Source organism: Heteronotia binoei, chromosome 3 (genome assembly GCF_032191835.1).
Source record: "Heteronotia binoei isolate CCM8104 ecotype False Entrance Well chromosome 3, APGP_CSIRO_Hbin_v1, whole genome shotgun sequence".
Lineage (NCBI taxonomy): Eukaryota > Metazoa > Chordata > Lepidosauria > Squamata > Gekkonidae > Heteronotia > Heteronotia binoei.
The window spans coordinates 187,903,607-187,929,501 of NC_083225.1; the positions used below are offsets into that span (position 1 = coordinate 187,903,607).

Consider the following 25,895-nt stretch of genomic DNA (forward strand, 5'->3'; position numbering starts at 1 on the left):
GAATCACCAGGAGCTCTACAATCAACGTCCAGTAAATAAGATGAGGCCTTGATTTTCTTTTCAATTTTTCTCTCAGGACTTTGCCCCCCCACTACCACCACCACACTCCTGCTGGCTGCCGGGGACTGTCTAGCGTGCGCCCTTTTGCTTCTTCCGCCGATCAAATAGCCAATCCCGGCTTTCCTGTTTCACTGGAGTAAGAGGCATTCCCCTTTGTGTCTGCAGGGAGGACCCATTTGGAAAAAATCTGCCTCCACTGTGGGAAGATGCTCGACTTAGGCCGTCCCAACATTCTGGGAAGGGACGGCGGCTCAGCGGTAGAGCGTCTGCTTGGTAAGCAGAAGGTCCCGGGTTCAATCCCCGGCATCTCCAACTAAAAATGGTCCAGACAAAGAGGCATGGAAAACCTCAGCTGGAGACCCTCTGCCAGTCTGAGTAGACAAGACTGACTTTGATGGACCGAGGGTCTGATTCAGAAGAAGGCAGCTTCATACGTTCATATTTTGGGGAGGGATGGTGGCTCAGTGGTAGAGCATCTGCGTGGTAAGCAGAAGGTCCCAGGTTCAATCCCCGGCATCTCCAACTAAAAAGGGTCCAGGCAAATAGGTGTGGAAAACCTCAGCTTGGGACCCTGGAGAGCCGCTGCCAGTCTGAGTAGACAAGACTGACTTTGACGGACCCAGGCTCTGATTCAGTAGAAGGCAGCATCATATGTTCACAAGTTCTGGGGCAATTCCCCAGTGTTTTGTGATTGGACCTCATCCCTGTGCCAGTGGTTTCGTTGCAGTGCCCCACTATCTGGCAGAAACAATGCACAAGTTAACAGTTGCCAGCTTCCAGGTGGGGCCTGGAGACCTTCCGGAACTACAACTGGTTTCCAGGCAACACAGGTCAGTTCCCCTGGAGAAAATGGCTGCTTGGGAGGACAAACTGTACGCATGAGGCCCCTCCCCTTCCCAAACTCTGGCCTCCATGAGCTCCACCCCCAAATCTCCAGGAATTTCCCAACCTAGAATTGGCAACCCTACTTAACATGACCTAGCAACTCTTTTCCTATGATCTTAAGGAAAGCCCACCCACACCATGGAACAATCTAAACATCGGCTTCAACCTGCTCCCCCACTAGGGCTGCCATTGAGTTTTTACCTCCCAAAATGCTAGAGCGTCCGGGAAAACCATAGAGTTTTCCCAGAAACACGTAGAGCGGCCGAGGCGCAATGTCACCGGCACGATGATGTCACTCGTGGGGGACGTAATCGCGGCAGAGGCTGCTGGAGATTTGGCAACCCTATTCCCCACAATAAAATGCTATCGTCTAGAAAAAAGACAAATATCCTGTTTAAGGCTCTGGAAGAAATTCTTTAAAAAAACCAAAACAGTCCAGCCAACTTAACAGTCACAAGGCCAGTGCACAACGCATGACATTGTAGAGTGGCTTTCCCTTGATAATCCAAGAGAACCTGAACTCAGAACAGGGCAAAAAAAGGGGGGAGTGGGTGGGAAGAGACCAAGAAAGCTACTGAGGCGGCTCAGAGACCTGAGAGAAAGGCAGAGGTCAGATTTATGCTCAAACCTTATGAGTTCTTGGTTCCTATAACACGGCACTGTGGGAAGGAGGCGGTTTCAAGAAGTCAGATGCATCTGGAATGAAGGAGGGGCGGGGGCAGATAGTATGTGTAAGGAAGTTGCACGATTAACTTTATGATGACCGGGAAGAGTTTGTTCTTAGGGGTATCCCTTGTCCTCTTCCTTGTACCCTTTTCACGGACTCACACCAGCTGGGGTGGAATTCTAGCAGGAGCTCCTTTGCATTTTAGGCCCACACCCCCCTGATGTCGCTTAGAAGGCTCTTTTCTGTAAGCTCCCGGAGGACTGGCTGCATCAGGGGTGCGTGGCCAAATATGCAAAGGAGCTCCTGCTAGAATTCCGCCCCTGCACACCAGTAAGCCGCCAAGCCCAAATAACTCGATTCCCCCATCTCTTGCCTGTAATTGACTTAACTGTGGGGCAATTTCACCGTAGTTCGCTAGGTTAAGTGATTAGAGGGTCATGAGACGTATACGTAGTTGGACGAGGGCCATACCAGGGTGTTACTACAGCTTTTCTGTGCAATTTGACGTGGCATATAGTGGGGAGGCAGAAGGTCACTATAGCCCAGGGTTACTAGAATTCTCCATGCAATTAATACTGCATACTAGGGCTTTTTTTGAGCAGGAACGCAGTTCTGGCTGGCTTGGCACCAGGGGGTGTGGCCTTTTATGCAAATGAGTCCCTGCTGGGCTTTCCCTACAAAAATGCTGTGTGAAACAATGGTGATGTCAGGGGGTGTGGCCTAATGTGCAAATGAGTTCCTGCTGGGCTTTTTCTACAAAAAAGGCCCTGCTTCATACTACGAACGGAGGCTCTGGTAAGACCTCACCTGGCGCATTGTGCTCAGTTTTGGGCACCACCTTTTAAGAAGGATGAAGACAAACTGGAACTGGTCCAGAGGAGGGCGACGAAGATGGTGAGGGGTCTGGAGACCAAGTCCTATGAAGGAAGGTTGAAGGAGCTGGGGATGTTCAGCCTGGAGAGGAGGCGGCTGAGAGGTGATAGGATCACCATCTTCAAGGACTTGAAGGGCTGTCCTATAGAGGATGGGGTGGAATTGTTTTCTGTGGCCCCAGAAGGTAGGACCAGAACCGATGGGTTGAAATTTCAGCAGAAGAATTTCCAGCTCAACATTAGGAAGAACTTCCTGACTGTTAAGAGCGGTTCTTCAGTAGAACAGGCTTCCTCGGGAGGTGGTGGGCTCTCCTTCCTTGGAGGATTTTAAACAGAGGCTAGATGGCCATCTGACAGCAATGAGGATCCTGTGAATTTGGGGGGGGGGGCAGTATTTGTGAGTTTCCTGCATTGTGCAGGGGGTTAGACTAGCGGACTCTGGAGATCCCTTCCATGATTCTATGATTTTATGATTCTAAGTGGTGTGGAGATACAAACAATCAGATCTCCAGTGGTCTTTTACGCATACTTGCTGTTTCATGACTTCCCACTAATCCTCTGCTGCAGTATCTTTTGAGTTGATACGAGCTGCCAAAAGGCTGACACATCGGCCTGTGATATTCACACGAGACCAGCAATTCTAGAGCTTCTGTGTAAGGTGCTGCTGGAGCAGCTTTGAATGCAAGCGATCAGCCCTTCTCATCCAGAAACTAACTGAGTAAACCTTTAAGGGCATTACCAGACCGGTGGTGAATTAGCCAGGGCCCTTCTGCTGACATCTGATGAAACTAAACCTTTAAAAAAACTTATCAAGACAAGAAGAAGAAGACTGCAGATTTATATTCCGCCCTTCTCTCTGGATCAGAGTCTCAGAGCGGCTCGCAATTTCCTTTACCTTCTTCCTTCACAATATACACCCTGTGAGGTGGGTGGAGCTGAGAGAGCTCTCACACAAGTTGCCCTTTCCAGGACAACTCCCGAGAGAGCTCTGGCTGACCCAAGGCCATTCCAGCAGCTGCAAGTGGAAGAGTGGGGAATCCAACCCGGTTCTCCCAGATAAGAGAGCTCTGGCTGACCCAAGGCCATTCCAGCAGCTACAAGTGGAGGAGTGGGGAATCAAACCTGGTTCTCCCAGATAAGAGAGCTATGGCTGACCCAAGGCCATTCCAGCAGCTGCAAGTGGAGGAGTGGGGAATCAAACCCGGTTCTCCCAGATAAAAGAGCTATGGCTGACCCAAGACCATTCCAGCAGCTGCAAGTGGAGGAGTGGGGAATCAAACCTGGTTCTCCCAGATAAGAGAGCTATGGCTGACCCAAGGCCATTCCAGCAGCTACAAGTGGAGGAGGGGGGAATCAAACCTGGTTCTCCCAGATAAGAGAGCTATGGCTGACCCAAGGCCATTCCAGCAGCTACAAGTGGAGGAGGGGGGAATCAAACCTGGTTCTCCCAGATAAGAGAGCTATGGCTGACCCAAGGCCATTCCAGCAGCTACAAGTGGAGGAGGGGGGAATCAAACCTGGTTCTCCCAGATAAGAGAGCTATGGCTGACCCAAGGCCATTCCAGCAGCTACAAGTGGAGGAGGGAGGAATCAAACCTGGATCTCCCAGATAAGAGAGCTATGGCTGACCCAAGGCCATTCCAGCAGCTACAAGTGGAGGAGTGGGGAATCAAACTCGGTTCTCCCAGATAAGAGAGCTATGGCTGACCCAAGGCCATTCCAGCAGCTACAAGTGGAGGAGGGGGGAATCAAACCTGGTTCTCCCAGATAAGAGAGCTATGGCTGACCCAAGGCCATTCCAGCAGCTACAAGTGGAGGAGGGGGGAATCAAACCCGGTTCTCCCAGATAAGAGAGCTATGGCTGACCCAAGGCCATTCCAGCAGCTACAAGTGGAGGAGGGGGGAATCAAACCTGGTTCTCCCAGATAAGAGAGCTATGGCTGACCCAAGGCCATTCCAGCAGCTACAAGTGGAGGAGTGGGGAATCAAACTCGGTTCTTTCAGATAAGAGTTCACAGACTTAACCACTATACCAATGAGGCAATGTCAAATACTTACCAGAGCTGAAATGAGTATCTGCAAATATTCTAATTGCATCAATTGTTTCAGTTTTGCCAGTGAGATTTTAAAGGCGAATGCCAATCCATGCTGTGAAATCTTACTTAAATGGGTGAGCATTTCAGAATTTGCATTACTTCTCGATGGTTTAGAGAGGCAGCCAGTATCCCAGGGTTGCCAGCCTCCAGGTGGGGCCTGGAGATCTCCCGCTTTGACAACTGATCTCCAGCCGGCGGAGATCAGCTCCCTTGGAGAAAATGATCAAAACAGCTGGAAACAGTGTAATCAATGGAAAGAGCAGAAAAACCACCGGAAGCAATGAAAATTACACAGAAACGTGCACGAATACGTTTTAGTGCAAGCTTAAATGAAACTCAACAAAACAAAACTAAGGAACGCTGAGCTTTTAAGATATGAATTTTCCCACACAGTCTTTCAGTAGCCCTGTAGGCCACTACTACTAGAAGCCGATTTACAGGGCTACTGAAAGACTGTGTGGGAAAATTCATATGATGAAAGCTCAGTGTTCCTTAGTTTTTTTTTAAGTTTCATCTAAGCTTGCACTAAAACGTATACACGTTTCCATGTAAATTTCATTGCTTCCGGTGGTTTTTCTGTTCTTTCCCCTGGAGAAAATGGCTGCTTGGAAGGGTGGGCTCTAAGGCATTGGACCATTGCTGAGGCCCCTCCCCTCTCCAAACCCCACCCTCTCCCGGACCCACCCCCAAAGTCTCCAGGTATTTTCCAACAAAGACCCGGCAACCCTACCGAATGACCACACCGGTCTAAGTGGATTGTCTGCACCAATCCTTCCGGGCTTCTGTTTAAATTCTCAAATTAGACAATGCATCTGTGGGCAGGACGTCAATTCCCGTCAACGACGAAGTACAACTGCACTAAGTACAACCAACTATCAAATATCACATTCAAATACCACAGGATATCCGATAGCAGATATCAAATATTCGGGGATCTCAGGAAATCTGCGGAGGGGCGTTCGGCGAATATCCGGAGAATATTCCACATCGAAAGGGAAAATTCGTTTCAGCTCGAGCGCCGATACATTTTCCAGACACTGATGTATGAAAATGAGCAATGATCGTTTCCCTCCCCCCCCCCCCCCACTTCAGCCTTACCCCACATGGAATACTTTTAAGGGGCTTTAGGGGGGTAAGTATGTCAGTAATTCGGAAAGGAAAAAAAAAAACCTGGCTAGACAATTGCTAGAATTGAACGTAGAGTTGTCGACGGGCCAGCTTGGCCTTAAGGGAGTGGGGGAGGAGCAAAGAATTTCGCTATGCTGAAATTGTCGTTCTGTTTGCGATGGAAGGCTGGAATTCCACCAAAGTGGTATCGTTTTGCTCCGAACCAGTGTGCGCTGAAAGAGAAAGGCGCATCCAGCAAATTAGTGGAAGGCTTCAGGGGAAACTGGAAGTAGACAGCATGCGGGCGTGTCACGAATCCAGGTATTGCTACGTTGCGTTTCCCAGATGACATAACCCAAAACACAACCGGAGCCCCGGCGCCGTGGGCTTCGGGGAACAGTACTGGCCATGTCTTCCCCTGAAGATGTTTGCAAAACAAAATCCCCCACCGCTTGTAGAACAGTGGTGGAAGCCCTAGGAAATGTTTCCTTTTGCCTTTCCGGAAGGCTTTCTCTACACGCTCTGGCCAAGCATCAACCTCTGGGCTGTTCCTACTTGGCCGCTTTGGCAGGTTCAGAAGACTGCCGGACGTCCGTCCATTCTTGCATGGTGCTTTGCAGCGCTTGGGTCTTCTCCTTGTCGACTTGCACGTAATCGACCTTCTCGTCGGAGGCCACCGATGACGTGGAGGGCTGTTCAGGATGGAGGGAAAGCAAAGGACTGGGTGATTCAGCCACAATGCAGGAAACTCACAAATACCTCCCCCTAAATTCACAGGATCCTGCACAATGCAGGAAACTCACAAATACCTCCCCCTAAATTCACAGGATCTTCATTGCTGTCAGATGGCCATCTAGTCTCTGTTTAAAAACCTCCAAGGAAGGAGAGCCCACCACCTCCCGAGGAAGCCTGTTCCACTGAGGAACCACTCTAAACTAACAGATACCTCCCCCTAAATTCACAGGATCCCCATTGCTGCCAGATGGCCATCTAGCCTCTGTTTCAAAACCTCCACGGAAGGAGAGCCCACCACCTCCCGAGGAAGCCTGTTCCACTGAGGAACCACTCTAACGGTCAGCAAGTTCTTCCTAATGTTGAGCCGGAAACTTTTCTGATTTAATTTCAACCCATTGGTTCTGGTCTGACCTTCTGGGGCCACAGAAAACAATTCCACACCATCCTGCTACAAAAGAAGCCCTGGGTGCCACACCTTTCTTAGTGCCTTTCAAATGTTTTCAGAAAGTGTGTGGGGCCAGATGGGACTTTTCTCTAACAGGGCATCTGATTGGCCACTGATGCACTCGTCTGGCCATTGGAGATCTGAATGCCTGTGCATATTTTTAAAAACGTTTCAGCGGCAGCTACCACTGCAATAATGGTTTCAATTTCTCTTTTACTCCAGTTTCCCAGTATATTTTTTTAAATTCTTCTTCTTCTCCCCTGCACTAGGCCTTCCTCCACCCTGGGTCAGAATCCCACACCCTGGATCAGGAATTGCCCCCCCGCCCCCCGTGTCAGAGTTCTAAAGCTGACTCTGGGCTCAGGAAAGTTGGAGACCCCTGCCCTAAAGATTTCCAGCCAAAGGTAGGGCTGTTTCAAAACAATGCGTGAAACCCTGCCTCTTTTGTTTCCCAGCCTCCGACCCCATTAGGCCACACCCCCCTGATGGAGCCAACTCAAGCATAGAGCAGGTCTCAAACTACAGATGGAGATGCGCTGTGGCTCAGTGGCAGGGTCTCAGGCTGAGGTCTTTCCCATAGCCTACTGCCTGGTCCTTTAACTGGAGATGCCGGGGATTGAACCTGGGACCTTCTGCTTAACAAGCAGATGCTCTGCCGCTGAGCTACAGCCCCACTGTATGTCTCTCCAGGGTCTCAGGCTGAGGTCTTTTCCATCGCCTACTGCCTGGTCCTTTAACTGGAGATGCCGGGGATTGAACCTGGGACCTTCTGCTTACCAAGCAGATGCTCTACCACTGAGCTACAGCCCCACTGTATGTCTCTCCAGGGTCTCAGGCTGAGGTCTTTCCCATCGCTTACTGCCTGGTCCTTTAACTGGAGATGCCGGGGATTGAACCTGGGACCTTCTGCTTACCAAGAAGATGCTCTACCACTGAGCTACAGCCCCACTGTATGTCTCTCCAGGGTCTCAGGCTGAGGTCTTTCCCATCGCCTACTGCCTGGTCTTTTTAACTGAAGATGTCGGGGATTGAACCTGGGACTTTTTGCTTACCATGCAGATGCTCTACCACTGAGCCATGGCCCCTCTTCAATGGCTCTTCAGGGCCTCAACAGAGGTCTTTCCCATCACCTACTGCCTGGTCCTTTAACTGGAGATGCCGGGGACTGAACCTGGGACCTTCTGCTTACCAAGCAGATGCTCTACCACTGAGCTACAGCCCCACTGTATGTCTCTCCAGGGTCTCAGGCTGAGGTCTTTCCCATCGCCTACTGCCTGGTCCTTTTAACTGAATTGAACCTGGGACCTTCTGCTTACCAAGCAGATGCTCTACCACTGAGCTACAGCCCCACTGTATGTCTCTCCAGGGTCTCAGGCTGAGGTCTTTCCCATCGCCTACTGCCTGGTCCTTTAACTGGAGATGCCGGGGACTGAACCTGGGACCTTCTGCTTACCAAGCAGATGCTCTGCCACTGAGCTACAGCCCCACTGTATGTCTCTCCAGGGTCTCAGGCTGAGGTCTTTCCCATCGCCTACTACCTGGTCCTTTTAACTGGAGATGCCGGGGACTGAACCTGGAACCTTCTGCTTCCCAAGCAGATGCTCTGCCACTGAGCTACAGCCCCACTGTATGTCTCTCCAGGGTCTCAGGCTGAGGTCTTTCCCATCGCCTACTGCCTGGTCCTTTTAACTGAAGATGTCAGGGATTGAACCTGGGACTTTTTGCTTACCAAGCAGATGCTCTACCACTGAGCCATGGCCCCTCTTCAATGGCTCTTCAGGGCCTCAGCAGAGGTCTTTCCCATCACCTACTGCCTGGTCCTTTAACTGGAGATGCTGGGGATTGAACCTGGGACCTTCTGCTTACCAAGCAGATGCTCTTCCACTAAGCCACCATCCCTTCAGAACTTTCTGAAGTCCTTCAGAACTTTACGGGGTCACCATAAGTCAGCTATGGCTTGATGACACGTCTCACCAATGAAACGGTGCCACGTCTCTATGGAGGACTCGAGGGTGCTGTATCGTTAAGCTTGGTCCCTAACCCGCTCAACTTCTGGGAAATCAACAATGGCAAAAGAGAGGCCTGAACTGTGAGTGCAGTGAGTGCAGGGGGCACCCTGGAGATTTGTTTCCACCTGTTTGATTCTGTTTTGTATGTGAACTGTAATGTATATACCGTATTTTTCACACCATAAGACGCACTCCCCCCCCCCAAAAAAAGTGGGGGGGAAAGTGTGTGCGTCTTATGGAGCGAAGGTACCGGTACCTACCTTCAGTGGGGGGGCGATCCGCTGCCCCCGATCCCGGTGCTTCCTCCGTGCCTGCCTGCCTGGCTCCAGCTCTGACGCTTACAGCAAGCGCCAGGATCGCTCCCTCTGCCCTGCGATCCCGGCGCTTGCTGTAAGCATCAGAGCTGAAGCCAGGCAGAAAGGCACGGAGGAAGCACCCGCCCCCTCCGCAAACCCAGCGCTTTGCAAGCCCCGGCTGTGGAGAGGGCAGCGTTCCTGCCTGACTCATTGTAGCTTGTAGGACTGAGCTTGGGAACTTGGGAACAATGGGCAGGAGGATCCAAATCCCTGCTGCCCTGCTCCAATCACGGGCCCCCTGCCGGTTTGAATGGTCCAATAGGATGCTAGCACGGGAACCTGGAATGTATATATAGATGGCGCTGTTGGCCCAGTTCTCTGGTCTTTGAGTGCAGCCCTATACTATGCTGTACAGAAATAAAGAGCTATGATTGCTACCGCCTCGCCTCTTCCTTGCGTCGAAGCGACTATATTATAGATTCCAAAGCCGTGGTGTAGCGTACCTTTCTGTGAGGGCCAGGTGAGCTCGGCTGGAAGTCTAGAGCCAGGTAATCCACGCTTCCTGCGCTCTTCTTCATGGCGGGGCTGTTCGTGCCGCTGGGAACGGGGGAAGCGGAGACTGGGTTTTGCTGCGGAGGTGAGAAAGGCCGAGCCGGAATTAGTAAACGGGACAGGGCGAGGGAGGAAATGACAAATGATTTGCTCAAAGATGCATCTTAAAGGTAAGAACGAAGGATCAAACGGAAGAGCCCTGTATCCTGTTTCCAACATTGGGCAGCCAAATTTTTTTTTGGGGGGGGGGAGGAGGGGCACAAACACAGGATGAAGGCAACCACACTCCCCCCTTGTCTGGAACGCAGTGTACGCTGCCTTTGAACATGGAGGTTCCGCACAGTCCTTGGAGCTCATGCACCCAGCCAGACCGCTCCACTCCACAGATTGATACCGTCTCCTTACAATGTGATCTAGCCAGCCTTCGTTTCAGAAGGTGGCCGTACTGGTCTGCAGGACAACAGCTAGATTCGAGCACAGCAGCAGCCTTAAAAGACTTATCAGATTTTGGGGATAAATTCGGGTGGTCAGCCTTGTTGGTCTGAAGCGACAGAACAAAGTTTGAGCGGCATCTTTAAGACCAACCACATTTTAACTCTGGCTATAAGAACATAAGAGAAGCCATGTTGGATCAGGCCAGTGGCCCATCCAGTCCAACACTCTGTGTCACACAGGGGCCAAAAAACAACCCAGCTGCCATCAGGAGGTCCGTCAGTGGGGCCAGGACACCAGAAGCCCTCCCACTGTGCCCCCCCCAAGCACCAAGAATACAGAGCATCACTTGCCCCAGAAAGAGAGTTCCAACAATACGCTGTGGTTAAGAGCCACTGATGGACCTCTGCTCCAGATGTTGATCCAATCCCCTCTTGAAGCTGGCTATGCTTGTAGCCACCGCCACCTCCTGTGGCAGTGAATTCCACATGTTAATCACCCTTTGGGTGAAGAAATACTTCCTTTTTTCCGTTCTAACTCTGTTACATAGCAGCCAAAAAGCAGGTAGTATCAGGAGGTCCATCAGCGAGGCCAGAACTCCGGAAGCCCCCTCCCATGGTTGTCCCCCCAGCACTAAGAAGACAGAGCATCACTGCCCCAAGACAGAGTGTTGTGTCTATACCTTGTGGCCAGTGGTCAGAGATGGACCTGAACAAATATTATCAGTACAAGTGAAATGAACGGACTCAGGACCAAAACATGAGTGCAGTTGGGACCCTACCATGGCGACGTAGTTCTCCTCGCTGTCTCCTGAGTCTGTGCTGGTGATGCTCTGGGAGGAGATGGGGCGACAGTACGGCGAGAAGTTGGAGTTGAACGCCTGGCTGGAAGGAGAGGTTGAAAGACAGAACAGTGCTGGGATTACTGAGAGCCGCCAGATAGTTTTGAGGCTAAGAGGGATTTGCAAAGCTGGACTTCCAATCAGGAAACATGGCTGGGTGGAAGCACATGCTGAACGACAATCACCTCCACATTGGGCTGTGGACAACACCAGAGCTTTTCTTTTGTAGCAGGAACTCCTCTGCATATTAGGCCACACACCCCTGATGTAGCCAATCTTCCAAGAGCTTACGGGGCTCTCAGTACAGGGCCTACTGTAAGCTTCAGGGCTACACCTTCAGGGCTACACCTTCAGGAGTGTGACACCTAATATGCAAAGGAATCATAGAGTTGGAAGGGATCTCTAGGGTCATCTAGTCCAACCCCCTGCACAATGCAGGAAACTCACAAACACTTCCCCCTAAATTCACAGGATCTTCATTGCTGTCAGATGGTCATATAGCCTCTGTTTAAAAACCTCCAAGGAAGGAGAACCTCCCACCTCCCAAGGAAGCCTGTTCCACTGAGGAACCGCTCTAATAGTCAGGAAGTTCTTCCTAATGTTGAGCCGGAAACTCTTTTGATTTAATTTAAACCCATTGGTTCTGGTCCTACTTTCTGGGGCCCACAGAAAACAATTCATCCTCTATATGACAGGCCTTCAAGTACTTGAAGATGGTGATCATATCACCTCTCCGCCTCCTCTCCAGGCTAAACATCCCCAGCTCCTTCAACCTTTCCTCATAGGACTTGGTCTTCAGACCCCTCAACATCTTCGTCGCCCTCCTCTGGACCCGTTCCAGCTTGTCTATATCCTTCTTAAAATGTGGTGCCCCAAACTGAACACAAGACTCCAAGTGAGGAATTACCAGAGCAAAGTAAAGCGATACTATCACATCACGCAATCTGGACACTATACTTCTGTTGATACAGCCCAAAATTGCATTTGCCTTTTTAGCCACCGCATCACACTGTTGACTCATGTTCCGCGTATGATCCACTAAGACCCCTGGATCCTTTCTGCACATACTACTGCTAAGACAAGTCTCCCCCACCCTATAACCATGCATTGGATTTTTCCTACCAAAATACAGAACTTTACATTTATCCCTGTTAAAATTCCAAGGAGTTCCTGCTGCAAAAGAAGACCCGGACAACACACATCCTTTTGCCGAGGACAATCCAACCAAGCTTGGGGGGGGGGCAGAGCCCTTTGCAGATAAGGCCCCCATTTCCTAGTCCCAAAGAGGAGAGGCCTGGATCATTGTGCAGTGAGAGAATCTGACACTTGGGACTTAATGGTCTCAAGTAAGGTGACAGTTTTTGGGACATCCCATCTAGATGCCAATAAAATCAAGCCTGAACTCCCCCTAGAAGGTAAGATGACTCAATCCAGGCTATTGTACTTTGGTCTCATGATAAGAACATAAGAGAAGCCATGTTGGATCAGGCCAGTGGCCCATCCAACACTCTGTGTCACATAAGAACATAAGAGAAGCCATGTTGGATCAGGCCAGTGGTCCATCTAGTCCAACACTCTGTGTCACACAGTGGCCAAAAACCCAGGTGTCATCAGGAGGTCCATCAGTGGAGCCAGGACTCTAGAAGCCCTCCCACTGTTGCCTCCCCCTAAGCACCAAGAATACAGAGCATCACTGCCCCAGACAGAGAGTTCCATCAATACAATGTGGCTAAGAGCCACTGATGGACTTCTGCTCCATTTGTTTATCCAATCGCTTCTTGAAGCTGGCTGTGCTTGTAGCCGCCGCCACCTCCTGTAGCAGTGAATTCCATGTGTTAATCACCCTTTGGATGAAGAAGGACTTCCTTTTATTCATTCTAACCTGACTTCTCAGCAATTTCATTGAGTGCCCATGAGTTCTTGTATTTTGAGAAAGGGAGGAAAGTACTTCTTTCTCTACCTTTTCTGTCCCGTGCATAATCTTGTAAACCTCTATCATTTCACCCCTCAGTTGATATTTCTTCAAGCTAAACATTGTGTGTCGATATTCCCTACATGGGTGCCAAAATGGAGCAACAAGTCCATGTAGAAGCAAGAAGCTGATGCAAAGGTGAACATAAGAACAGTCCTGCTAGATCAGACCAGTGTTCCTCATCTAGTCCAGCATCCTATCTCACACGGTGGCCAACCAATTCCTCTAGAGGGCCAACAATAGGACAGAGAGGCCAAGGCCTTCATAAGAACATAAGAAGAGCCCTGCTGGATCAGACCAGTGTTCCTCATCTAGTCCAGCATCCTGCCTCACACAGTGGCCAACCAGTTCCTCTGGAGGGTCAGCAATGGGGTATAGAGGCCGAGGCCTTCCCCTGAGGTTGCCTCCTGGATCTGGGATCCAGAGTCTTGGTGGTTTTTCTGGTCTCATTTTCTTCTCTTTTAAAATCACACTTACCCAGGCCTGGACCAGGATTTTGTGACAGGCGATTTGAAAGGAAGCTCATCAATGACAGTGTTGTTTCTCAAGTCCAGTGGCGTTGGCTTTGCTGGGGATAGAAAGAGATCAGAGTCAGGGCAGGACGAGCTATTGCTTCACAGTGTTTCTTACCAGGCATTGTACGAAACCTCCACGTCTTGCTTGAGAATTTGGAGGTGCGTAAGAATAAGGATAGGGATTGTGAGCCGTTAAAGCAGATGGATTACTGAGAGAAAACGCACACATATAAAAACTAAATGTTAAAATATATTGTCTTCACCTTACATAAGAGCATAAGGGAAGACATGCTGGATCTGGCCAGTGGCCCATCCAGTCCAACACTGTGTCACACAGTGGCCAAAACCCAGGGGCCATCAGGAGGTCCACCAGCAGGGCCAGAACTCTAAAAGCCTTCCCAATGTGCCCCCTCAAGCATTAAGAAGACACAGCATCACTGCCCCAGGCATAAGAACATAAGAGAAGCCATACTGGATCAGGCCAATGGCCCATCCAGTCCAACACTCTGTGTCACATAAGAACATAAGAGAAGCCATGTTGGATCAGGCCAATGGCCCATCCAGTCCAACACTCTGTGTCACATAAGAGAAGCCATGTTGGATCAGGCCAGTGGCCCATCCAGTCCAACACTCTGTGTCACAGAAGAACGTAAGAGAAGCCATGTTGGATCAGGCCAGTGGCCCATCCAGTCCAACACTCTGTGTCACATAAGAACATAAGAGAAGCCATGTTGGATCAGGCCAATGGCCCATCCAGTCCAACACTCTGTGTCACATAAGAACATAAGAGAAGCCATGTTGGATCAGGCCAGTGGCCCATCCAGTCCAACACTCTGTGTCACATAAGAACATAAGAGAAGCCATGTTGGATCAGGCTAATGGCCCATCCGCTCCAACACTCTGTGTCACATAAGAACATAAGAGAAGCCATGTTGGATCAGGCCAATGGCCCATCCAGTCCAACACTCTGAGTCACATAAGAACATAAGAGAAGCCGTGTTGGATCAGGCCAATGGTCCATCCAGTCCAACACTCTGTGTCACATAAGAACAATAGAGAAACCATGTTGGATCAGGCCAATGGCCCATCCAGTCCAACACTCTGAGTCACATAAGAACATAAGAGAAGCCGTGTTGGATCAGGCCAATGGTCCATCCAGTCCAACACTCTGGGTCACATAAGAACAATAGAGAAACCATGTTGGATCAGGCCAATGGCCCATCCAGTCCAATACTCTGTGTCACACAGTGGCCTTGTTTAAGAACATCAGAAGAGGCTGTTGGATTGGACCAGAAGTCCATCTGTAGTCCAGCATTCCGTTCTTCAGCAACCAGCCAGCTGTTTCCAGGAAGCTCCTCAGTGGTGAATAAAGGGCCTTCACATTGTGCCCACCCACCACCAACTGGTACCTGGTGGCACATATTAGCCAAACCATCGCTCAGGCTGCAATCACACATGCTAAAGAAGGCTGCTTCAATCCGCTTTCAATGCACTTTCCAGCTGGATTTTACTGTGTGAATTGGCAAAATCCAGTTTGAAAGTGCTTTGAAAACAGATTGAAATGGCATTCTTTAGCACGAGGGTGGCTAAACTTGCTTAACGTAAGCGCCACATAGAATAAATGTCAGATGTTTGAGAGCCATGAGACATGGATGTCATATGTTTGAGAGAAGGATGGAAGGAAGATGGATGGACAGAGAGATAGATTGATAGAGAGAGGTGGAAAGAAAGCAACTTTATTTATCAAATTTATACACCGCCCTCCCCTGACAGGCTCAGGGTGGCTAGCAACAGTTTAAAAACAGTAGCCATTTACAAACACCCTATTAAAAACAAAATATATAAAAACATTTCCATACATATGAAAAATCCAAGGTGGCAAGTTTCTAATTTCCATTGTATCAGTCCAGTGAGATTGAGGGTACTGTAAGGTAATAGCCACCTCCCCCTAACTGTTGAAGGCCTCTGGCTGCCTTGACTTGGAGAAGTGATTTAAAGAGAGAAATACCTTCTGCAAGCTGGCTGATGGGATGGGGGGGGGGGGCTTTGAGAGCCACACCAAATGTGTGAAAGAGCCACCGTTTGGCCACCTCTGATTTAGCATGTGTGACTGCAGTCACAGCATCCTCCCAGGATTAAAGCCGCTGTGGAAGTGAGTGACCCCTTCTGCACAATCTGGACGTGAGGATTGGTGAGGATAAGAGAAGCCCTGTTGAATCAGGCCAATGGTTCATCCAGTCCAACATTCTGGGTCCCACAGTGGCCAAAAAACCCAGGTGCCGTCAGGATGTCCACCAGTGGGGCCAAGACACTAGTAGCCCTCCCACTGTTTCGCCTCCCAAGTACTGTTGCCCCTCCCAAGCACTGTTGCAGAGCATCCCTTGCCTCAGAAAGAGAGTTCCAACAATGCGCTGTGGCTAATAGCCACTGATAGACCTCTGCTCCATATGCTAGTGGGAGGCTGGTGGGGCCTTACCTTTGCGGTCAGGTTTGAGGTTGCGGTTGACTGGCGGGGGCTGGATCTCGCTCATGCGCCGGAGAGGCTGGGAACTGGCGCTCCCTTTGTGAACCGGGAAGGTCGACGAGGACAGCCCCATGAAGTCGAGGTGATGTGGCCCAGGGCTCATGGGGATGTAGGAGTTGTCGTTGGATCCCTCGGTGCTCAGCAGGACCGAGGAGCCCGGGTTCATGTGGACGTAATTGTCCTCAGAGTCGGCGCTGTGGGAGCGAGCCACTGTAGCTTTGTTTTGCTGGGAGGGGAGGAGGAAATGAAAATTTTAAATCGTAAGAACATAAGAGAAGCTGTATTGCATCAGGGTTCCCTCTAAGCTGAGTCAGCGTGAACTAGCTCACAGATTTTTAGCCTCCAGCTCACACATTTTTGTTTTACCTCAGGAAGGATGGCCCCTCACCAGTGTTCCCTCTAAGCTGAGTAAGTGTGAGCTAGCTCACAGATTTTTAGCCTCCAGCTCACACATTTTTGTTTTACCTCAGGAAGGATGGCCCCTGACCAGTGTTCCCTCTAAGCTGAGTTAGCGTGAGCTACCTCACAGATTTTTAGCCTCCAGCTCACACATTTTTGTTTTACCTCAGGAAGGATGGCCCCTGACCAGTGTTCCCTCTAAGCTGAGTTAGCGTGAGCTACCTCACAGATTTTTAGCCTCCAGCTCACACATTTTTGTTTTACCTCAGGAAGGATGGCGCCTGACCAGTGTTCCCTCTAAGCTGAGTTAGCGTGAGATAGCTCACAGATTTTTAGCCTCCAGCTCACACATTTTTGGCTTAGCTCAGGAAGGATGACCCCAGAGCACACTAATTTAGGGAGTAGCTCGCAACTGTAATGCCAGTAGCTCACAAAGTAGAATTTTTGCTCACAAGACTTTGCAGCTTAGAGAGAACATTGGATCAGGCCCATCCAGTCCAACACTCTGTGTCACTGTTAAATAGGGGGTTCGCTACGTGAAGAGGATGGGTTGCATGATCAAAGCTCTTTATTGCGGTTAGAGCATGGTAACAGTTAAACTAAGACTACTGCACTGGGCCAATGGGGCCAACTATATACACTCCCAAAGTCCCCGCGTTGAGCATCATTGGGTCATTTGAACCAGCAGGGGGGCAGCGATTGGTCCAGAGAGGCAGAGATTTGGATCTTGCTTCCCATTGTTCCTATGTCCCCAAGCTCTGTCCTAAAGATTCCAATGAGCCAGGCAGGAACTAACAACCTGCCATGAAACATAGAGTCACATACACAACAGTCGCACAGTGGCCAAAACCCAGGTGTCACCACGAAGTCCATCAGCAGGGCCAGAACTCCAGAAGCCCTCCCACTGTGGCCCGCCAAGCATTAAGAATACAAAGCATCGCTGCCCCAGACATAAGAATGTAAAAGAAGCCATGTTGGACCAAGCCAATAGCCCATCCAGTCCAACACTCTGTGTCACACAGTGGTCAAAAACCCAGGTGCCATCAGGACGTCCACCAGCGGGGCCAGATATCCAGAAGCTCTCCCATGGTTGCCTTCCAAGTGCCAAGAAGACAGAGCATCACAGCAAGCTTCGATTTGGCAGTGCCTGGCAACTGGTGATTAACACATGGAATTCACTGCCACAGGAGGTGGCGGCGGCTACAAGCAAAGAGGGAATTGGATCAAAATCTGGAGCAGAGGTCCTTCAGTGGCTATTAGCTACAGGGTATTTATGGAACTCTCTGTCTGGGGCAGTGATGCTCTGTATTCTTGGTGCTTGGGGGGCAACAGTGGGAGGGCTTCTATTGTCATGGCCCCACTGATGGACCTCCTGAGGGCACTTGGTTTTTTTGACCACTGAGTGACACAGAGTGCTGGACTGGATGGGTCATTGGGCTGATCCAGCACAGCTTCTCTTATGTTCTTAGTGAGGGTGCCACCCCCCGGGAGTGAAACTAAATCATAGTAGGGGCTGGTGAAAAGTCTCAAAGAACCCAGACTTTGTTCCTTAGGCCAGTGGAATCTCCAGAACTGAGTGTAAATCCCCACTTCAAGATGCTTTCAGCTTAGAGTGACCCCAGCAAGGGGCTTACAAGGCAAGTGAGAAGTGGAGGTGGTTGACCATTGCCTTCCTCTACAGAGTCTTCCTTGGTAGCCTCCCATTGGAGTACCCTCCCAGCTTCGCTTCCAACTTATGGTGACCTCAGCAAGGGGCTTCCAAGGCAAGTGAGAAGCAGAGGTGGTTGGCCTTTGCCTTCCTCTGCAGAGTTATCCTTAGTGGTCTGCCTTCCAAGTAGCAACCCTGCTTAGCATCTGAGATCCGATGAGATCAGGAAATACCATGCAGCCTTCCCTTCCGCTGCCCCCCGGAAGCCCCTACATAATGTCATGCAAGTGTTTTGGTTTTTCTTTTAAACTGGTGAGATAGTGACCATGTCCTCCAACCCACCTGGGACCGTCTCCTCAAGCCCCAGAGACTTACCAGGTACGAGCTGAGCCCAACATTCACAGACTCCGCTGACTGGACGTTGCTGCTCTTGACGTGCTGGGGATATTCGTAGGTCTCGCAAGAGGAGGCTGAAATCAATAATGTGGAAACAACAATGAGTGAACAGTGAGAGGACTTTCCTGGGCCATCAGTTCCGTCAGTGACCCTGATGATTCTGGAAGACAGGCCAGCGTGAGTTTTCACACAACAATTTTCAAGAGGACAGACTGGAGTGAAGAAGGCCAACAGGAAGACATAGAGACGGTGACTAGGTCATTGGGAATCCTGAACATTTAGGGCGTTTTCGCACTCACCTTCAGCCGGCGCGACCCCCCTCTTCACCGCGCAGGATCTGCGCGGATTTCGCACTAAACGCCGCGGAGCAGCCGGAAGAGCCGGAAACTCCCAGCGCAAAAGCTGCGCAAACGGAAACTGCTTTTTGGCGGTTTCCGTTTGCGCCGCAAAAGCGCCGGGAGTTTCCGGCTCTTCCGGCTGCTCCGCGGCGTTTAGTGCGAAATCCGTGCAGATCCTGCGCGGTGAAGAGGGGGGTCGCGCCGGCTGAAGGTGAGTGCGAAAACGCCCTTAGTGTCTTTACCGGTGGAATTGCTGCAGCTTCTGATAGACTGAAGTCTCTATGAAGGACAGTTTTGCACAGACATGTTGCTTTCATATGTCATATGCAGGAGTGGAATTCTAGCAGGAACTCCTTTGCATATTAGGCAACACACCTCTGATGTAGCCAATCCTCCTGGAACTTACAGTAGGCCCTGTACTAAGAGCCCTGTAAGCTCCAAGAGGATTGGCTACCTCAGGGGTGTGTGGCCCAGGGGTGGAATTCTAGCAGAAGCTCCTTTGCATATCAGGCCACACCCCCTGATGTAGCCAATCCTCCTGGAACTTACAGTAGGCCCTGTACTAAGAGCCCTGTAAGCTCCAAGAGGATTGGCTACCTCAGGGGTGTGTGGCCCAGGGGTGGAATTCTAGCAGAAGCTCCTTTGCATATTAGGCCACACACCCCGATGCAGCCAATCCTCCTGGAACTTACAGTAGGCCCTGTACTAAGAGCCCTGTAAGCTCCAAGAGGATTGGCTGCATTAGGGGTGTGTGGCCCAGGGGTGGAATTCTAGCAGGAGTTTCTTTGCATACTAGGCAACACACCTCTGATGTACCCAATCCTCCAAGAGGACGGCTGCCAAGGACCTGGCTGGGAGTTTGTATCATTAAGACTCGGCTATAAATTCAGCCAGGAGAAGCAGCAGTTTGTGGATGCAACAAGTATATTTCGCTACTGAGTCACCAACTTTGCTGCTGCTGGACCTCTGCAACCTTGAACTGGATCTGACCACTGGCTTTTCTGGAACTCCTTGACCCTAGACTGGACTTTGGCAAGCCTGCTCTCTGGAGTCCCTGACTTTTGGACTGGACTTTGGTTATTCTCTGCAACCTTAGCTGTGACCTGCCTTGTTGAACCCCAGCCCTTGCCTCCTGGGGGAGCTGTAGGGTTGCCTGCTCCGACTCAAGAAATATCTGAGGACTTTGAGGGTGGAGTCAGGAGACTTTGGGGGTGGAGCCAGGACCAAAGATGTGACAAGCACGACTGGATTCTGAAGGAAGCTCTGGCCATCACATTTAAAGGGACTGCACGCCTTTTAAATGCCTTCCCTCCATCTGGAAATAATGAGGGATAGGGGCATCTTCTTTTGGGGCTCAGAGAATTGGACCGCCTGGTCTAATCTTTTTGAAATTCAGGGCGTATTTTGAGGAGATGTATTGGATGCTATGGTGAAAATTTGCTGCCTCTACCTCAAAAAACAGCCCCCCCAGAGCCCCAGATGTGATACTGCAGCTAGCATTTTTAATCTTTTTCCCCCTCCTCCCACTGCTCAGAGTGGGAGCAGAGGGGAAGAAGAGGAAGATATTGGATTTATATCCCGCCCTCCACTCCAAATTTCAGAGTCTCAGAGCGGCTCACAATCTCCTTTATCTTCCTACCCCACAACAGACACCCTGTGAGGCTGAGAGAGCTCTGACAGAAGCTGCCCTTTCAAGGACAGCTCTGTGAGAGCTATGGTTGACCCAAGGCCATTCCAGCAGGTGCAAGTGGAGGAGTGGGGAACCAAACCCGGGTCTCCCAGATAAGAGTCTGTGCACTTAACCGCTACACCAAGGTGGCCAACAGTAGCTCTCCAGAAGTTTTTTTGCCTACAACTCTCATCAGCCCCAGCCAGCATGGCCAATGGCTGGGGCTGATGGGAGTTGTAGGCAAAAAAAATCTGGAGAGCTACTGTTGGCCACCTCTGCGCTACATCAAACTGGCTCAGGGGAACGGGGGAATCCTCCACCCCTACTCAAGCTTCAGCAGCCCTAGTAGGCCAAGACCTACCTCCAGAACCCGTCCTTACCTCGATGCAGCCTGCAGTTCTCCATCGCTGGAAGCGTGTTCCTCCTGGGAATGGTGGCAGCCACGGGCCCCATGCCGAGGCCTTCGCCGTCCAGCAGTCGCTGCTGAGGGCTGCCCCACCGCGTCTCTGCCTGCCCGGGCTTTGGAGGCCGAGGGGGCGGAGCGGCCGGCATTTCGTTGCCAGCCACCGCCAGGGCATTGTGGTTCTTGTCCAGAGTGAATGTCCTTGGGATCTGATAAATGGACAAGGGGGTACCGGGGACGTCGTACGAATCCGTGCTCAGCTCTCCAAAGTCCTTGCAGAGGGTATTATTGGGCGTCTTAAAGGTATAGACTTCCTCGCTATCCGTTTCGGAGCCCGTGAGGCTCGATTTCGTGTGGGCGTAGCATCCGAAGCTCCTGGGGAGGTCGTAGGCGCTGTCCTGGAGCTCTGAGTTGTGCCTGCTGGGCTTGGGTAAACTATAGAAGCCGTGGACTTGTCCGCCCATGCCGTTCACGCAGTGACCGTTCCCCTGAGAGAGTTTCTGAACGGACGGGTCGCTTCTCATGAAGAACGAGGACCTCGTGGCTTGAGAGAAACTAGCGCTCCTGAAAGGAAGCGGAGGGAAAGGGGACAGTAGAAGTGATCCTTAGAGACCAGTACACAGGACAAACAGGTCAAGCCCTATGCCAAAGGATAAACGAACACAAATCTGATATCAAGAGTCACAAAATAAAGAAACATGTAGGAGAATATTTCAGCCTCCCATGACATTCATGGAGGGGGCGGTCTCCTCAAAGTAGCTGTTTTATTGCAAAGGCATTTCAGAAACAGACTAGAACAGGAGACTGTTGAATTACAAGTTATTACAACACTCAGGACACTGGAACCCCCAGGGCTTAACAGAGATATTGGGTTCTCGTCTCATGACACACGCTAAGTCTCTGATTTTCTGCATTTGTTCGTTAACTCTTTTATTATCTATATACTAATTTGCTGCTATCCACAAGTTTTACCAACTGCTTTAATTCAGCCTTAGCTATACTTATAGCCAGAGGTCGTTTTGTAGAAAAATGGGTGGTGGAGCTCATCCAGGGGTTGTTATGCAGCTGCACCTACTATTCAACGGACAAGGAGGTGGAACTCTCAGAAGGAGGAGGTGGAACTCTCAGAAAGCTGTGCTCCTGTGAACTCCCACTGAATCCGAGGCCTGCTTATGGCTCTGTTACTTACTCCAATTAGCTCTTGCCTTCGTAGCAACTAACTCCTCCGTCCTCTCTCTACCTATATGCAATGGTTGGCAAAGTCTGTTTCAATGTATCTGAAGAAGTGTGCATGCCCATGAAAGCTTATACCCCTGAATTAAATGTCGTTGGTCTTAAAGGTGCCACGACGCCCCCTTTCCACAGATATTAGCTTAACTTTCTCTTTAGGCATACATGACCATGGATGAAGCAGCACTGAATCAGACCTTTGGCCCATCAAGGTCTGTATTGTCTACTCAGACTGGCAGCTGCTCTCCAGGGTCTCAGCCAGAAGTCTTTCCCATCACATACAACATGGTCCTTTTCACTGGAGATGCTGGGGATGAACATGAACATATGAACATATGAAGCTGCCTTATACTGAATCAGACCTTTGGTCCATCAAAGTCAGTATTGTCTTCTCAGACTGGCAGTGGTTCTCCAGGGTCCCAAGCTGAGGTTTTTCACATCTATTTGCCTGGACCCTTTTTTGGAGATGCCGGGGATTGAACCTGGGACCTTCTGCTTCCCAAGCAGATGCTCTACCACTGAGCCACCGTCCCTCCCTTCTGCATGCAACCAGTTAACAAGCCAGATGCCAGAGAAGGTCGGGTGCCTCCTTCCGTGTTACATTTGATATGACTTGTCTTCCCACTGAGGAATCCGTAAGCTTTCAAGGATGCCAGGATTCACTGAAACAAACTGGCCTTTTTCAGAAGCCATGGGAAATACCATTCCCCCCCCCCCAATGAAATTCAACAGACCACTTTCCAGGAGCAACTTAAGGACTACCAAAATTTGTGGCAGGGGATGAGCTTTCGTGAGTCACCGCTTGAGCAGGGACTCGTGAAAGCTCATCCACATATTTTGATAGTCTTTAAGGTGCCTTATACTGAATCAGTATAAGGACTCTTGCTTTGTTCTGCTGCTTACAGACAAACACGGCTACCCATCTAGATCAGAGGTGTAAAGCATGCAGCCCGGGGGCCAAATCAGGCCCCCAGAAGGCTCCTATCAGGCCCCTGAGGAACTAGCTGTCAGCTTCCTTCTCCCTCTCTCTTGCTTCCTTCTGCATAACAGTTTGCTTTGCAAGGCATGCTCAATTGCACAGGAACTACACAGCAAAACTTCAGTTTTCTCAATCAGGGAGGTAGAGGGGAGGAAGAGCTTGTTTTTCCAGGCTCTCTCAATCGCACAGCAGAGCTACTGAGCCAAGCCTCTCTCCCTTCTATTGGCTGAGGCTGCTGCATCCTCTGTGGAAGGAAGGAATGAGCCAGAGCTTCCTTTGCCCAGCTCCCTGGATCCCATGGGAGAAATACAAAGAAAGCACCTTTAAGACCAACGAGCGCTAACGTTTTAAGCATGTTTTAAGTTTTTTTTAAAAAAGACATTTAATTGTGTTTGTGTCCTTTATAAAGTTTGTATCTCTGCTACCTAATCTTAAACAGGTACACACATGGCCCGGCTCGATATGGCTTGGCCCAACCCAACATGGTCCGGCCCAATAAAGTCTTGTTTATGTCAGACCCGGCCCTTATAACAAAAGAGTTCGACACCGATTTAGATCTAACAGACAACTTTATCTGCACTACCCTTCTTCATCAATAGGTGGAGCTCTGTTTACAACTATCACCGAGCACCGTACCTATCCGGCAGAGAATCTTCTTTTATGCACAACCTTTTGCAGAACAACCGAACAGGAAAATATGTATGCTGTGTTGAAGGGCAGCGACTGCCCCTCATTGTTTGCACTCACAAAGCGCGTCAAGTATTCTGGCAAGAGCCAGAGAAAGAACCGGCAGGAGAAGGTATTCCAGGCAAGAGACATAGTATAATTTTCACTGGGTTAGAGCCAAGGGTCATGCTTTGCTGGTACAAAGCGGTTCCTTCTGTGGAACTGTACTTCCCTGCCTCCCTCTTCCAACTGAAGCCCTCTGCTGGAGGAAGACTCGATGGGGAGAGATGGTGGGTCAGCGGCAGAACATCTTTTTGGCACGCGGAAGGTCCCAGGTTCAATCCCTGGTGTCTCCAGTTAATAAGACCAGGTTGAAGGTGATGGGAAAGACCTCTGCTTGAGGACATGGAGAGCCACTGCCAGTCTGAGTAGACAATACAAATCTTGAAGGATCAAGGGTCTGATTCAGTATATATATATATATATACTCCCCACTCTCCCTGCTGCCGCTTCGCAGCCCAGCGGCGGTAAAGGGGAAGACAGCAGCGATCGGGGAGGGGAAGGGGGCAGAGAGAAGTGGCGGCAATGGGGGGGGAAAGAAGCCGCGATCGGGGCAGGGAAGGAGGCGGGGAGAAGCGGCAATGGGGGGGAAGATAAATTTGGGGTTTTTGTATTGACATACTCAAATAGGGTTATTGGCTGTTTATCTTATTACGTATCCTAACCCATCTTCCACTATATTCTAATGTGTTCTTTTCTTCTAATGGCAAACTATAACGTTGCTATAACTTCTTGAGATACTGACGCCCTCCAATTAAACCCGCAACTAAGAAGCCGGAATGACCCCCAGATTTATGGCACTTCACACCCATGACATGTCTGCTTTTTTATCACCCTCCACTGCTGGTGTGTAGAGCATTCCCATGACTCTACACACCAACTCACTGCCCACTTTCTCTATATTTAAAGATGGCTTGCCACTCCGTTTTGTCTGATGAAGTCTGCTTAAGAGCATATGAAAGCTTCCATTCTGAATAAAACTTAGTTGGTCTTAAAGGTGACACTTGTCTGCTGCTTTGTTCTAATGGGGGAGGGAAGAAGCAGTGATCCGGGCAGGGAAGGGAGGGGAAGGAGCTGGGGAGAAGCGGCAATGGGGGGGAAGAAGCAGCAATAGGGGCAGGGAAGGGAGGGGAAGGAGGTGGGGAGAAGTGGCAGCAACGAGGGGGGAAGAAGCAGCGATCGGGGCAGGGAAGGAGACAGGGAGAAGCGGCAATGGGGGGGAAGAAGCAGCAATATGGGCAGGGAGGGTAAGGAAGGAGGCGGGGAGTAGCAGTGGCAAGGCAAGGGGGAAAGACAATAGTGATTTGGAGAGGGAGGGAAAGGAATTTTTTTAAGCAAAAGGTGGGGGTGCCCAATTTGGCACCCCTCCAGAGCCGGCGCCCTAGGCAAGCGCCTAGTTGAAGAGCCGGCCCTGTATATATGTGCATATGTGTGTGTCGTAAGATCCACCCCTATGTCCAAATGCATTAATTTATAGAACAAAGGAGGAGTCCAGGTTTTATTCAGCGTGTGAGTTTTCTCATGCACGCACACTTCATCAGACGAAGGAATGGGGTACAGTGCGCAGAGCTACATATAGCTGCTGGGCAGTGGTGTAGAATGCAAAGTGGTGCAAAGTTAGAATCCAATGGCAGAGTAGTAAAATTAGCAAACGAAGAAAACCTTTGATTTGGATAGCATTAGCGTGGGAAACCAATAAAACAGTAACATGCCAGAATGTGAGAATTATTCTACTGCTAGTAAGTCTGGGCCAAAATGAGAGCACTGAATTATTACTCCCAATGGAGATTAATTCCCTTAGGGAATAATGGGAGAATTGATCCGTGGGTATGGGCTGCCTTTTGAGGTAGAGGCACCAAAATTTCAGCGTAGCATCCGGCGCCTCTCCTCTAAACGCCTGCCGAGTTTCAAAAAGATTGGACCAGCGGGTCCAATTCTATGAGCCCCGATAGAAGGTCCCCCTATCCTTCGTTATCTCCTATGGAAGGAAGGCATTTAAAAGGAGCACGGTCCTTTCAATGCGATGGCCGGAACTCCCTTTGGAGCTCGATCGTGCTTGTCACAACCTTGCTCCTGGCTCCGCCCCCAAAGTCTCCTGG

At 50.2% G+C, this 25,895-nt stretch overlaps 1 protein-coding gene and 1 non-coding gene across 2 annotated transcripts in view; both read right to left on the minus strand.

Moving 5' to 3' along the window:
- Nucleotides 1–6,236: 6,236 nt before the first annotated feature.
- GAB2 (GRB2 associated binding protein 2) overlaps nt 6,237–25,895 on the minus strand; it is an 83,286-nt gene continuing 63,627 nt past the window's right edge. The window contains exons 3-9 of the mRNA XM_060235010.1: nt 20,839–21,425; nt 18,431–18,525; nt 15,961–16,234; nt 13,447–13,537; nt 10,938–11,040; nt 9,676–9,801; nt 6,237–6,379 (exon numbers count right to left, since the gene is read on the minus strand). Of these exons, the coding sequence (XP_060090993.1) occupies nt 6,239–6,379; nt 9,676–9,801; nt 10,938–11,040; nt 13,447–13,537; nt 15,961–16,234; nt 18,431–18,525; nt 20,839–21,425 (1,417 nt within the window). The 3' untranslated portion in view covers nt 6,237–6,238. The remainder of the gene's footprint in view (nt 6,380–9,675; nt 9,802–10,937; nt 11,041–13,446; nt 13,538–15,960; nt 16,235–18,430; nt 18,526–20,838; nt 21,426–25,895) is intronic.
- Nucleotides 7,469–7,540, minus strand: TRNAN-GUU (transfer RNA asparagine (anticodon GUU)). Its single transcript has one exon. It is a non-coding gene; the product is annotated as a tRNA-Asn (tRNA).